The sequence below is a fragment of the Triticum aestivum genome, chromosome 2A (genome assembly GCF_018294505.1).
Source record: "Triticum aestivum cultivar Chinese Spring chromosome 2A, IWGSC CS RefSeq v2.1, whole genome shotgun sequence".
NCBI classification, from domain to species: domain Eukaryota; kingdom Viridiplantae; phylum Streptophyta; class Magnoliopsida; order Poales; family Poaceae; genus Triticum; species Triticum aestivum.
Genome location: NC_057797.1, coordinates 144,144,755 through 144,157,430, shown reverse-complemented (window position 1 = coordinate 144,157,430; position 12,676 = coordinate 144,144,755). Strand labels below are relative to the sequence as shown.

General features: G+C 51.1%; 1 protein-coding gene across 1 annotated transcript; it reads right to left on the bottom strand.

The window, feature by feature from the left end:
* Positions 1-202: 202 nt before the first annotated feature.
* LOC123188049 (uncharacterized) lies at positions 203-3,310 on the bottom strand. The gene is made up of 3 exons (XM_044600074.1): positions 2,099-3,310; positions 1,034-1,171; positions 203-705 (listed from the first exon to the last, which is right to left on the bottom strand). Exons 1-3 carry the CDS (start codon positions 3,231-3,233, stop codon positions 404-406), a joined length of 1,575 nt encoding a protein of 524 aa, XP_044456009.1. The 5' UTR covers positions 3,234-3,310; the 3' UTR covers positions 203-403.
* Between the last annotated feature and the right edge of the window lie 9,366 nt (positions 3,311-12,676).

Genomic DNA, 12,676 nt, shown 5'->3' with positions numbered 1-12,676 from the left:
AAAAAATGATGCAAAACAATCAAACAAAATTGATAAACCATGTTGCATTACTAGCTGTCAACTACGGAATACTTAGCTCTGACCTGACCACCAACACCACAAGTTTCTAACAATGCAGGCATCCTATACTGCATCCTTTAGAGGAAGAGGAGAGGACACTCATAGCATAATAGACAAGGATCTTATTAAAACTCTAGTCAACTTAGTAAGGAAAATAGCTCGCATACTCATGAGGAACAAGGGTCAAGAGGATTCGGTACACTTCATGAAGCAGTACTCAACTAGCCCTACAACCAACTTACAAAAGCATGGATCACCAGTTCATAGTCACGAGCCGTTTGTACAAACATGATATAAAGTAGTTAGCTTTCCCACGTTGTCAAGCGGTTCACCTTCTATATACCTACGGAAGTTCTTCATCACTGGCATCCAGATTTGCACCGTCTATTTCGTTGCCTGTAGGAGCAATGAACCGGGTACCTAGCTGCTGTGTTAGCTTCAAGGCACTACGAAAGAGTGGGCAGTCTGCTTTATTTCCAGGAACACCATTGCTCCGAAACCATTTTGCCCAAGCTTTGCTAAGCTTTGATCTTGTCTCGGTCTCCTTCTTGAATATCACGTCAATTCGTGTTTGTTTTAGTGCGCGGCTAGGCACAGGATCTGCATCCTTTCCTTGATCTATGTGCTTTGACATGCCGACCGTACCTGCAGGGCGAGAAGAGAATGAAAGAGTCAAACCCCAAGTCAGACCAACCCACAATATCCCTGCATTCCAAATCCCCGCTTCGAAACTTAGTAATGAAATTGGCACACACAAACCTGTTATTTTATTTTATTTTTATTGTAAAAAGTTTGACAGGAATGAGGTAATAACAAATCAGTAACTAGCAGAGCAGCAGGTGAAATCATATTTCAAATTAACGACGTTGCTAACAGCAACCCACAATTCAGTTACTAATCGACCTACCAAAGTCCAAATCTCCGATGTATAAAGGATTACAGACCCATAAATTCCAAGATACATGTACGTTACCTCCATCCGGTAAGGTTTCACTCGAGGTAGCTGCTTCATTACCTCCTACTGCTCCTACACCCCATGAAGCAAGGAGGTAATCATTTGCAAGAGGTGCAAAGAGGTCACCAGTCCTCTCGCATACTGCCAAGTCACTCACTAGCACAGAGAAATGATATCATTAGACTGGGAAAATGGAAAAAAGGGGGACAAGAGGGAAGACCATGAGACTGAGAAAACAAGCAAAGAAGATGAACTCACACCTCATACTCTTGTCTTGAGTGTTAGTGTGAGTAGGTGACAGATGAGTTTATTGCAGAGACAAATGATAAATGGTCGTTGGTGTGATATTGTGGGAAAAACTACTGCTTTTAACAGAATAACTGTAAGAACTAAAAGCAGCAAAGGGGAATTGAACATCCAAAAGTGAAAATGTTGCAAGAACATTGTTTCATCGCTTAACCTAACGTTTTAACATTTTCTCGGCACACACACACACTAACTAGTCAGTAACCAAGAACTTATAATCTTCAGCTTAATGCAACAAGATAGGAAATATGCAGAAAATGGCTATATGAGATGTATGATTAATAGAAAGATTTCTAGAGATGAACATTATATCACGGAAAAAAATGAATGAATAATATTACTAGATTTGTGCTTCGAAATGGGCCAAACAACCACTAAATTGCTTACCTATAATAGCACACTATCAGAGTTTAAACTTAATTTTAGTTTGCATCTCGCAAATTTCCAGCTGCCATGTGCAGCCCATCCTCAAAAGATGTAATATTGGTACGTACGAACGGACATAACCATCGTATAATGTCTGTATAGAAAGAAAGCAATAAGCTTTTGATTTTAACGATTTTGCCAGATTCTGTGATGGATCTATATACAATGTCATAGAATAAATTAGTTAAAACTGCTTCCTCTCTCTGAAGATGAGAATATTTAAGTGCCACAACACAGTATAGTTAATCAGTTACAAACACTTCGTGACAATGAAGTTATTCCAGCAACCAAGTACAAATAATTTGGCTATTTCCATGTTTCTGTTTTCTGGAAATGTGAAGAGCGAAATACCTGCAGTATAGAAACTTTTGTACGGATAATAGGCGGTGGTCGTGAAATTATCTTTGCCAAGATTTCTGAACTGCATTGTCTCAAGCTGAATGATGCAGACACCAATATCTGTCTTTACATAAATCGCACGATCATCTTCATCGTACCCCAACATGAGATTATCACATCCTCCCATAGGCCCTAGACCAAGGATCGTGTTCAGTTCGAAGGTCTTCTGCAGCACCCATCCAGCAACACCATCACAATCGACTTCCCTCTCCCACATTTCGAATTTTTGGTATTCCAAGGCAGCAAGGCCAAAACTGCCATCATCTGTCGACATGATCTTAAAGCTGCTCGAGCAGTTATAATACATGAAATCCGGCATCTCGATATTAACTAGGCTATGCCTATCTAAATCAAACTTGAGTATGCCATCCTCATTGCCATCAAACACCCAATAAACAGAATCCCCTACAAGGGTACTGGGACGGTTCAGTTCACACATATACCGAATTGCTGCTGTTGAGATGAGCTCGCCCCATGTTCCGGTCTCCGATGAGTAGACCGAGGCAAATGCTCGTTTATTGTCATCGTGGATACCTATCAAGACCACCTGAAATGGGCTGGTGTGGCAATCGCCGTGCACGTGGCCTTCGTCGCCGGAAACACAAATCACAGCGGCGTTGAAGACGCCAATCTCCTTTCCGTGAAACACTGGTGGAACGACCACACAACGGCGGCCTCCCGTGGCGGGGTCAAACAGCACGACCTCGCCCAGCCGTTGGGCGAAGAAGACGACGCGCCCATGGCGGCAGTCGAATATGTCCATGTTCATGCTGCGGATGTCTCGAGGGAAGAAGCGCTCGTGCGGGATGTGGTCTGGAGGGTCGAGATCGGACCTGAAGTAGGGGGACCCGGTGTGGCCCATGACGAGGCCGAGGAGGGGAGGTTTCCTGTGTTGGTCGCGGAAGCCGCGGAGGAACTGGGGGTCGGTGACGACGTCGCGCCACTGCTTGCAGACGACGGAGAGGCGGGGAAGGGTGGACGGCTGAGGTGGGAGGAGGAGGAAAATCTTCCGTAGGAGGTCGTCGTCTTCCAGCGCCGCCGGTGGCGAGGCGGGGCGTGCACGGCGGCGGCGGCGGCGGCGGGTCATGGTGTCGTCGACTGGATGTGGTGTGGGGGTGTGGAGTAGTGGACTGTCTACTGTTTGTGGCCCAGGTCCGTCGAAGCTTTCGGCCAGGGCCGAAGAACCAGCCCATGAGATGTCTAATTTCAGTGTTTTGAATTGGTTAAATCAACATTTGACTTTTTCTCATGTTTTACTACGCTTAGAGCATCTACAGCGAGACCTCTCAAACCCGCCTTATACGTCCGGACGGGCCGTCCGGTCACTGACCGATCATATTTTTTTGACCTAGATGGACGCCTCAAACGGGCTTCAAACGCCTTGGCTAACCAGCACCTGGGGCGGATATGGGGGCGCCCGGGCACGCCCGCCACGTCGGACCCGGCCCATGCTGGCCCACCCAACCCCACTTATATTTGTCCTTATTCTCTCGCCGGAGCAAATCCTAGCCACTTCACTCCCTTTCCCTCCACCATCCAAACTCGTCATCGACGCCGTCTCCGGCATGGCGGGCAGCAGATCGGGCTCCGACCAGTCCGGATCCATCGACTGGGGTGTCCTCCCGTGTGGGTTAGAGGAGGCAATGGCAGTCTGCATTGCACTCCGCCGCTCTCGGGAGGACAGTGCCCAACCGACGGACGGATCCTTCCGCCGCGACGCCATAGTGTCGGCTCACCGTGCGCTCGGGTCTCTGGTGCTAGATCCTCGCGGTCCCGGCAGCCGGAACACCTCTCCTTCCCTATCACTGGTCGGGCAGACTATGAGTCCCACTGGGTATGGGTGGCCCGCCGTGGGAAGGAGAGGATAAGGTCCGTCGAGGCCCGTATCATGGTGGAAATGGCGGCGGCTGATGCGGCTGCGCGGGCGGCCGCGGAGAAGGAAGCTATCTACGCCCGCATTGTGAAGAAACGACAATGGAGGAACACGTGCGCCCTCGCCCGAGAGCAGAATCGGGCGGTCCGTGTAATGGCCGGACTGGCACCAAACGAGGAAAAGGAGGACAGCGACGGCGACGAGCAGATCCGGCTCAATCCGTACTACGTCTTCGACTGGCACTTCCACGAGAAGGACGGCAAGGGTGCCGAAAAGGGCAAGGGCAGCCGTGGATGAACTCCACCATAGCCAAACATGCCAAATTTTGGTAGTACGATGGCATGTTTAGTGTAGTGTGATGGAGTAACCGGACAATGCGTGTGCGTCGACGTAGCTGCATGAGTTTGTATGAAATTGAGATATGGTAATTGAGGTGTCCGTATGTGGGTTGCATTTTTGAGGAGTGCTTGGTCGCGTCTGCGGGCGTTTGAGGGGCCGGATTTACCAAGTCCGATTGCACATGCTCTTACTCTCCTCTCGGTGATTCCAATCGTCGGTGAATCCATCGAACATTCATATTTGTTCTTATATATGCCGATGACATCATTGCTACTAGTTTACCTAATGGAGTAGTGTCAGCCTTGTTTAAGGATCTGGGTCTGAGTTTACTCACAAGTATTTGGGAGAGTTGCATTTCTTTTTAGGCATTGAGGTTAATAAGTTCAGTAATGATATTCATCTATCTCAAACAAAATATGCAACTGAACTGCCGAACAGAATTGGCATGGGGAAATGCAAACCTTCACCAACACCTTTATCCAGCTCAGAGACTTTATCTCTAAAAGAAGGAGAACCTTTGGATCAAGAGGACATCACTGGTTACAGGAGTTTAGTTGGTGTCCTTCAGTACTTGACTCTGACTCGACCTGACATCTCCTTTGCAATTAATAAAGTGTGTCAATTTCTTCATGCATCTACCACAACTCATTGGACTGCAGCCAAATAGATCTTGAGGTATATTGAGGGAGTCCTGGATTAGGGGGTGTCCGGATAGCCGGACTATACCTTCGACCGGACTCCTGGACTATGAAGATACAAGATTGAAGACTTCGTCCCGTGTCTGGAAGGGACTTTCCTTGGCGTGGAAGGCAAGCTTGGCGATACGGATATGTAGATCTCCTACCATTGTAACCGACTCTATGTAACCCTAGCCCTCTCCGGTGTCTATATAAACCGGAGGGTTTTAGTCCGTAGGGACAACAATCATACCATAGGCTAGCTTCTAGGGTTTAGCCTCCTTGATCTCGTGGTAGATCTACTCTTGTACTACCCATATCATCAATATTAATCAAGTAGGAGTAGGGTTTTACCTCCATCGAGAGGGCCCGAACCTGGGTAAAAACATCGTGTCCCTTGTCTCCTGTTACCATCCGCCTAGACGCACAGTTCGGGACCCCCTACCCGAGATCCGCCGGTTTTGACACCGACATTGGTGCTTTCATTGAGAGTTCCTCTGTGTCGTCACTTTTAGGCCCGATGGCTCCTTCGATCATCAACGATGATGCGATCCAGGGTGAGACTTTTCTCCCCGGACAGATCTTTGTATTTGGCGGCTTTGCACTGCGGGCCAATTCGCTTGGCCATCTGGAGCAGATTGAAAGCTACGCCCCTGGCCATCAGGTCAGATTTGGAAGTTTGAGCTACACGGACGACCTCCGCGGAGACTTGATCTTCGACAGATTCGAGCCGCAGCCGAGCGCGCCACACTGTCACGATGGGCACGATCTAGCTCTACCGCCGAATAGTGCCCTGGAGGCCGCACCCGCATCAGCTCCGACCCTTAATTCGGAGCCAACTGCGCCAATCGAGGATGGGTGGTTGGACACCGCCTCGGGGGCTGCAATCTCTACGGCGATCGAGCCAAACACCAGCCCTATTCTCTGCGAAGCCCATGACTCCAAGGAGCCGGACTCCTCTCCAGACTCCGAGCCCTCCGCGCCCCTACCGATCGAACCCGATTGGGCGCCGATCATGGAGTTCACCGCCGCGGACATCTTTCAGCACTTGCCCTTCAGCGATATTCTGAATTCACTAAAGTCTCTCTCTTTATCAGGAGAGCCCTGGCCGGACTATGGTCAGCAAGGTTGGGATGCGGATGATGAAGAAATTCAAAGCCCACCCACCACCCACTTTGTAGCCACTGTCGATGATTTAACCGACATGCTTGACTTCAACTCTGAAGACATCGACGGTATGGATGCCGATGCAGGAGATGATCAAGAACCAGCGTCTATAGGGCACTGGAAAGCCACCTCGTCGTATGATATATACATGGTGGACACCCCAAAAGAAGGCAATGACGATGGAACAACGGAGGATGACCCCTCCAAGAAGCAGCCTAAGCGTCGGCGTCAGCGGCGCCACTCTAAATCCCGCCAAAGCATAAACGGTGATTCCGGCACGGGAGATAATAACACCCCGGACAGTGCCGAAGACAACCACCTCCAGCAAGATTCAGCACAGGAGGATGGAGAAGCCAGCCCTCATGAGAGAGCGGCAAACAGAGAGGTCGAGGACGATAATTATATGCCTCCCTCCGAAGACAAGGCAAGCCTCGACGATGACGAATTTGTCATGCCGGAAGATCCCGTCGAACAAGAGCGTTTAAAACGCAGGCTTATGGCCACGACGAGCAGCCTCAAGAAAAAACAGCAATAGCTTAGAGCTGATCAAGATTTGCTAGCCGACAGATGGACTGAAGTCCTTGCGGCCGAAGAGTATGAACTCGAACGCTCCTCCAAGAGCTACCCAAAGCGCAGGTTGCTACCCCAATTAGAGGAGGAAGCACCTAAACCTACATCACCAGCGATGATGCGGCCGACCGGCCACCCCGTGGCCGCGACAGAGAGGCCTCTCGGCCCTCCACTCAAGCCGCACCCCGGCGCCGCTCAAAAAATACCAAGGCTCGGGAAAATGCGCCAGACCTGCGAGATATATTGGAGGACAAAGCAAGGCAAACAAGATCGATCTACGAATCGCGTGGGCACCCCACGGCACGAGACGGTAATCGTCACTCCGGATACAGTAAATCCGGCCAGGCCGAACACAGTAGACAAAGCTCGTTTGAGTTGCGTCGTGATATAGCCCAATACAGAGGCGTCGCACACCCACTATGCTTCACAGATGAAGTAATGGATCATCAAATCCCCAAGGGTTTCAAACCCGTGAACATCGAATCATATGATGGCACAACAGATCCTGCGGTATGGATTGAGGACTATCTCCTTCATATCCACATGGCACGCGGTGATGACCTACACGCCATCAAATACCTCCCACTCAAGCTTAAAGGACCAGCTCGGCATTGGCTTAACAACTTGCCAGCAGAATCGATTGGTTGTTGGGAGGACCTGGAAACCGCATTCCTCGACAATTTCCAAGGCACTTATGTGCGACCACCAGACGCCGATGACCTAAGCCACATAATTCAGCAGCCAGAGGAATCGGCCAGACAATTCTGGACACGGTTCCTAACCAAGAAAAATCCAATTGTCGACTGTCCGGATGCAGAGGCCCTAGCAGCCTTCAAGCATAACATCCGCGACGAGTGGCTTGCACGGCACCTAGGACAGGAAAAACCGAAATCTATGGCAACCCTCATGACACTTATGACCCGCTTTTGCGTGGGAGAAGACACCTGGCTAGCTCGCATCAATAACATGACCAAGAGCCCTGGTAATTCGGATACCAAGGACAGCAGTGGCAGGTCGCGTCGCAACAAGCAAAAGTGCCGCATTAACGGCGACAATACTGAGGATATGGCAGTTAATACCAGATTTAGAGGCTCTAAACCCGGTCAGCGGAAAAAGCCATTCAAAAGAAACACTCCGGGCCCGTCCAGTTTGGACTAAATACTCGACCGCTCATGCCAGATACATGGCACCCCTGAAAAACCAGCCAATCACACCAACAGGGATTGTTGGGTGTTCAAGCAGGCAGGCAAGTTAAATGCTGAAAGCAGAGACAAGGGGCTGCATAGCGATGATGAGGAGGAGCCCCAACCGCCGAACAACAGTGGACAGAAGGGTTTTCCCCCACAAGTGCGGACGGTGAACATGATATACGCAACCCATGTCCCCAAGAGGGAGCAGAAGCGTGCGCTAAGGGACGTATACGCGATGGAGCCAGTCGCCCCAAAGTTCAACCCATGGTCTTCCTGCCCGATCACTTTTGATCGAAGGGACCACCCCACTAGCATCCGTCATGGAGGATTCGCCGCATTGGTTCTAGACCCAATTATTGACGGATTTCACCTCACTAGAGTCTTTATGTACGGCGGCAACAGCCTGAACCTGCTTTACCAGGATATAGTGCAGAAAATGGGCATCGATCCCTCGAAGATTAAACCCACTAAAACAACCTTTAAAGGCGTCATACCAGGTGTAGAGGCCAACTGTACAGGCTCAGTTACACTTGAAGTGGTCTTCGGATCTCCGGATAATTTCCGAAGCGAGGAGTTAATCTTCGACATAGTCCCATTCCGCAGTGGCTATCACACACTGCTCGGGCGAACCGCATTTTCCAAGTTCAATGCGGTGCCGCACTACGCATACCTCAAGCTCAAGATGCCAGGCCCTCGAGGAGTCATCACGGTCAATGGAAACACCAAACGCTCTCTCCGAACGGAGGAGCATACGGCGGCTATCGCAGCGGAAGTACAAAACAGCCTCTCAAGGCAATTCTCCAGTCCGGCCATTAAACGTCTGGACACCGTCAAGCGCGCCCCGAGTAACCTACAACAAGACTTCCTGGCACGTTCCAAGCAAGGGTAGCAATGCGTCCCCAACCCCAGCCCTCGCGAACTTGTGAAACCAGTGTTGCGCGTACATAACTATGCTCTGGAAATACCATGGGCACAGGGGGAGAGGCACCATCACGGCACGCCCGCAACGCGGCTTAAACCGCACTAGGGGCTGCCGATTTCTTAATTTTCTCTTATTTTCAGGACTCCATTCTTTGGAAGGCCTGTCCGGCAGTACAATTGCCGCACAAACGATACAACCAGGGAAGCAGAAAGCTACGCCGCACTATGGAACTCTAAGGTGGTCTCTATAACAAGCAGTATACCTGTCTCACATACCATTCTGCAGCTCGCCCCTGGAAAGGACATGTTAAATAGTCCCATCTTTTGCTTATTGCACTATTTGTATCGTTCTGCTTTGATCGCGGCTTTTTTAAATAAACAATGCATAGCTTCCGTCTATTATTGCATTACTCTTTTTTTACGAATATATGTTCATTAATGACGTGTTGCACCCGTACACTTTGGTACGGCCAATACGCCAGGGGCTTAAGTACCCCACAATACGGTGTGAGAAGTCCGAACACTTTCACAAGTGCGGCACCCCGAACTTATAGCATTATATGCATCGGCTCCGAATCATGTCTTGGGTCAATAGTTGGGTTTGCCCGGCTCCTATGTTTTGGTACCTTACGTTCCGTTATATCGGCTAAGGTAGCACTAGGAGAACTACTGCGATTGTGCCCCAGTTGAGCTGGGCTAAGCACCTCAGTAGAGAAAGCTAAAACTGACCGGCATGATGAGGTGAGAGCTGGTCGCTGTTCGAGAGGTTTTCGAGTCCCTAAAGACTTATGCCGCTTAGAGCGAGGAGTCGGCTTTTTCCGGCCTAGGCATGGGTAGCGCCCCGAACTCGGTCTTCCGAACACTAGGGGCTTCGCCAAAATTTAAAATTATAGAATTCTATGGCTAAGTGAGAGTGTTCAAGCATTATAGTCCGATAGCCTTGTTCGTTGTGTTGAGCGCCTCCCTCGAAGGACCCAAGAATGGGAAAAAGAGCGCTCATGTTTATCCTGAACACCCCAACACTCGTGGCATGGGGTAGAAGCCGACGACTCGCCATCTCTCAAATTTTATAAATGGTCGCACAGAAGGTAATATTTTAAATTCAAAAGTGTTGCTTAGCGCATACGAACAAGTTTTCAGCGTACAGGATCACAAATGTGAGTTTACTCAAAAATTACATCTTTGGAGCATTCATCCGCTATAAGGCGGGCACCCTTCAGGACGCCCTCATAATACACTTCCGGGACGCGATGCTCCTTGCCCGGCGGCGGCCCGTCCTTCACCAGCTTCTCCGCATCCATCTTGCCCCAGTGCACTTTAGCACGGGCAAGCGCCCTACGGGCACCTTCGATCTAGACGGAGTGCTTGATTACTTCAAGCCGTGGACAGGCATCCACCAGCCGCCTCACCAGCTCGAAGTAGCTCCCAGGCAGAGCCTCTCCAGGCCAAAGCCGAACTATGAGGCCCTTTATGGCCTGTTCGGCCACCTTGTGGAGCTCGACCATTTGCTTCAGCTGGTCGCTCAAAGGCACCAGGTGTCCAGCCTCAGCATACTGAGACCAGAACACCTTCTCCGTCGAGCTCCCCTCCTCGGATCAGTAGTAGGCGGCGGCATCAGACGCACTTCGGGGCAAATCTGCAAATGCTCCTGGCGAGCTCCGGACTCGGGTATGTAACAAGTAATTCACTTTCACGTGCTTGCTTTGCATAATGAATGCCTTACCCGTCGCTATCTTCTTCATCGCTTCAATTTCTTGGAGGGCTTTCTGGGCTTCGGCCTTGGCAGACTTCGCACTTTCGAGGGCTACCGCAAGCTCGGACGCTTGCGTCTTTGAGTCAAGCTCCAAACTCTCGTGTTTTTTCACGAGAGCCTGGAGCTCTTTCTGCACCTCCTCCACCCGCGCCTCCTGCTTCCCTCTCTCTGTGCGCTCTGCGGCTGCTCTGTTTTCGGCCTCGGACAGTGCTTTCTTAAGGGTTTCCACCTCGGTCGTGGCCCCTATAATAGCACGTTGATCCTGTCATTTTTTGCAACCACATCTTCTCTATATACTTGCGCAAGGTATTACTTACCTTCCTTCTCCTCGAGTTGCCTCTTGGCATGGCCGAGCTCGTTCTCGGACCGCGCGAGGTTTTGCTTCAGCGTATCCACCTCCACAGTCAGTGCGGCGGAGGCCAGCAGCGAAGCCTGCATATGCATATTGACTTGATTATGCTAGACTCCTGCGAATGTTATTAGATCCTCTATTCAGCTTTTATTTCCGAACACCGAACAAAGCATCAGGGGATACTGTCTATGCGGTAATATTTTTACATATTCTTTACTTATCTCAAAGCTTGTTAGAAGGCTGGCACAGGCTTCAGTCAGTCCGCTCTTGGCGGACTGAACCTTCTGGATCACCGCACTCATAATAGTGCGGTGCTCCTCGTCGATGGAGGCGCCGTTAAGCACCTCCAGCAAATTGTCTGGTGCCTCCGGTTGGACGGAGGTCGCCGGCTCAGTAGGCTTGCTCCTCTTGGAAGGAGGCTTCCTACCGGAGTCCGGAACCGTTGAAGGTTCCGGCACGGTGTCCAGCTCAAGGCCGGACTTGGAGCCCTTGGGGGTTCTATCCCCTTTGCGCCTGGAGTCCGGGAGGTCGCCTTGCGGCGCCTCCAGGACCACCTCCTCCTGGCTCGGAACCTGTTGGGACAGCACCTCGGCGTCGTCCGTAGGGTGGGGGATGTAGCGGGCGGAAGTGAATTCACGTCCGACGAATCCAGGGAGCCGCTCGATGACTCGTCGAGCTCGGCCTTGGGCGGACTGCATAGTCATATTCGGCGTAAGGAGGAGCTGTGCAAGAAAGGAACACTATGAATTGCTCTGGTATCCGAATACTTATGATCTCGCCAGGGGCTTGGCCCCGTGCGGCCACTCCTCTTCGCTGTCGTCGGTGTTGGTGGAGCAGTCCGGAGGAAGGGTCTTCCCCTTCTTGGACCCTTCAGCCTCCCCAGTTGGGGCGGCCTTCCTTTTCTTCCCTCCCCCCGCTGGAGGGGGAGATGTCTCTTCCTCCTCCTCCTCGTCTTCACGGGAGGAGCGCGCCTTGGAGTCATCGGATGATAAATTCGACACCTCCAGGCGCCGGGCACTCTTTCGAGTCCCCATGGCCATCTTCTTGGCCTTCTTCTCCGGCACCACATAGGGTGCCGGAACCAGCAGCTTCGCCAAGTGAGCGTCCGCTGGGCCTTCGGGCAAAGGAGCCGGACAGTTGATCTGTCCGGACGTCTCCTGCCAATCCTGTCAAAGGTAAGGGAGATTACATCCCGCATGGAGTCAAACTATGAAAAACTAAAACCCTGTAAAAGGTAAAAATAGCTTACCACATTAGCGTGACGCTGCGCGCTGAATCCGCGATCCTCGGTAGCGGATGCGGGGGCCTTGGCGCCCTTGAAAAGCACCTTCCAGGAATCTTCGTACATCGTATCGAAGAGCCTGCTTAGAGTCCGGTGCTACGCCGGGTCGAACTCCCACAGGTTGAAAGCCCGTTGTTGACACGGGAGGATACGGCGGATGAGCATAACCTGGACTACGTTGACAAGTTTGAGCTTCTTGTCCACCAGGGTTTGGACGCATGTTTGGAGTCCGGTCAGCTCTCCTTTTTTTACCCCGCGACAGGCCCATCTCTTTCCAGGAGGTGAGCCACGTAGGGGGTCCGGATCGGAACTCGGGGGCTGCGACCCATTCAGGTTCGTGCGGCTCGGTGATGTAAAACCACCCCGATTGCCACCCCTTTAGGGTCTCCCCGAAGGAGCCCTCGAG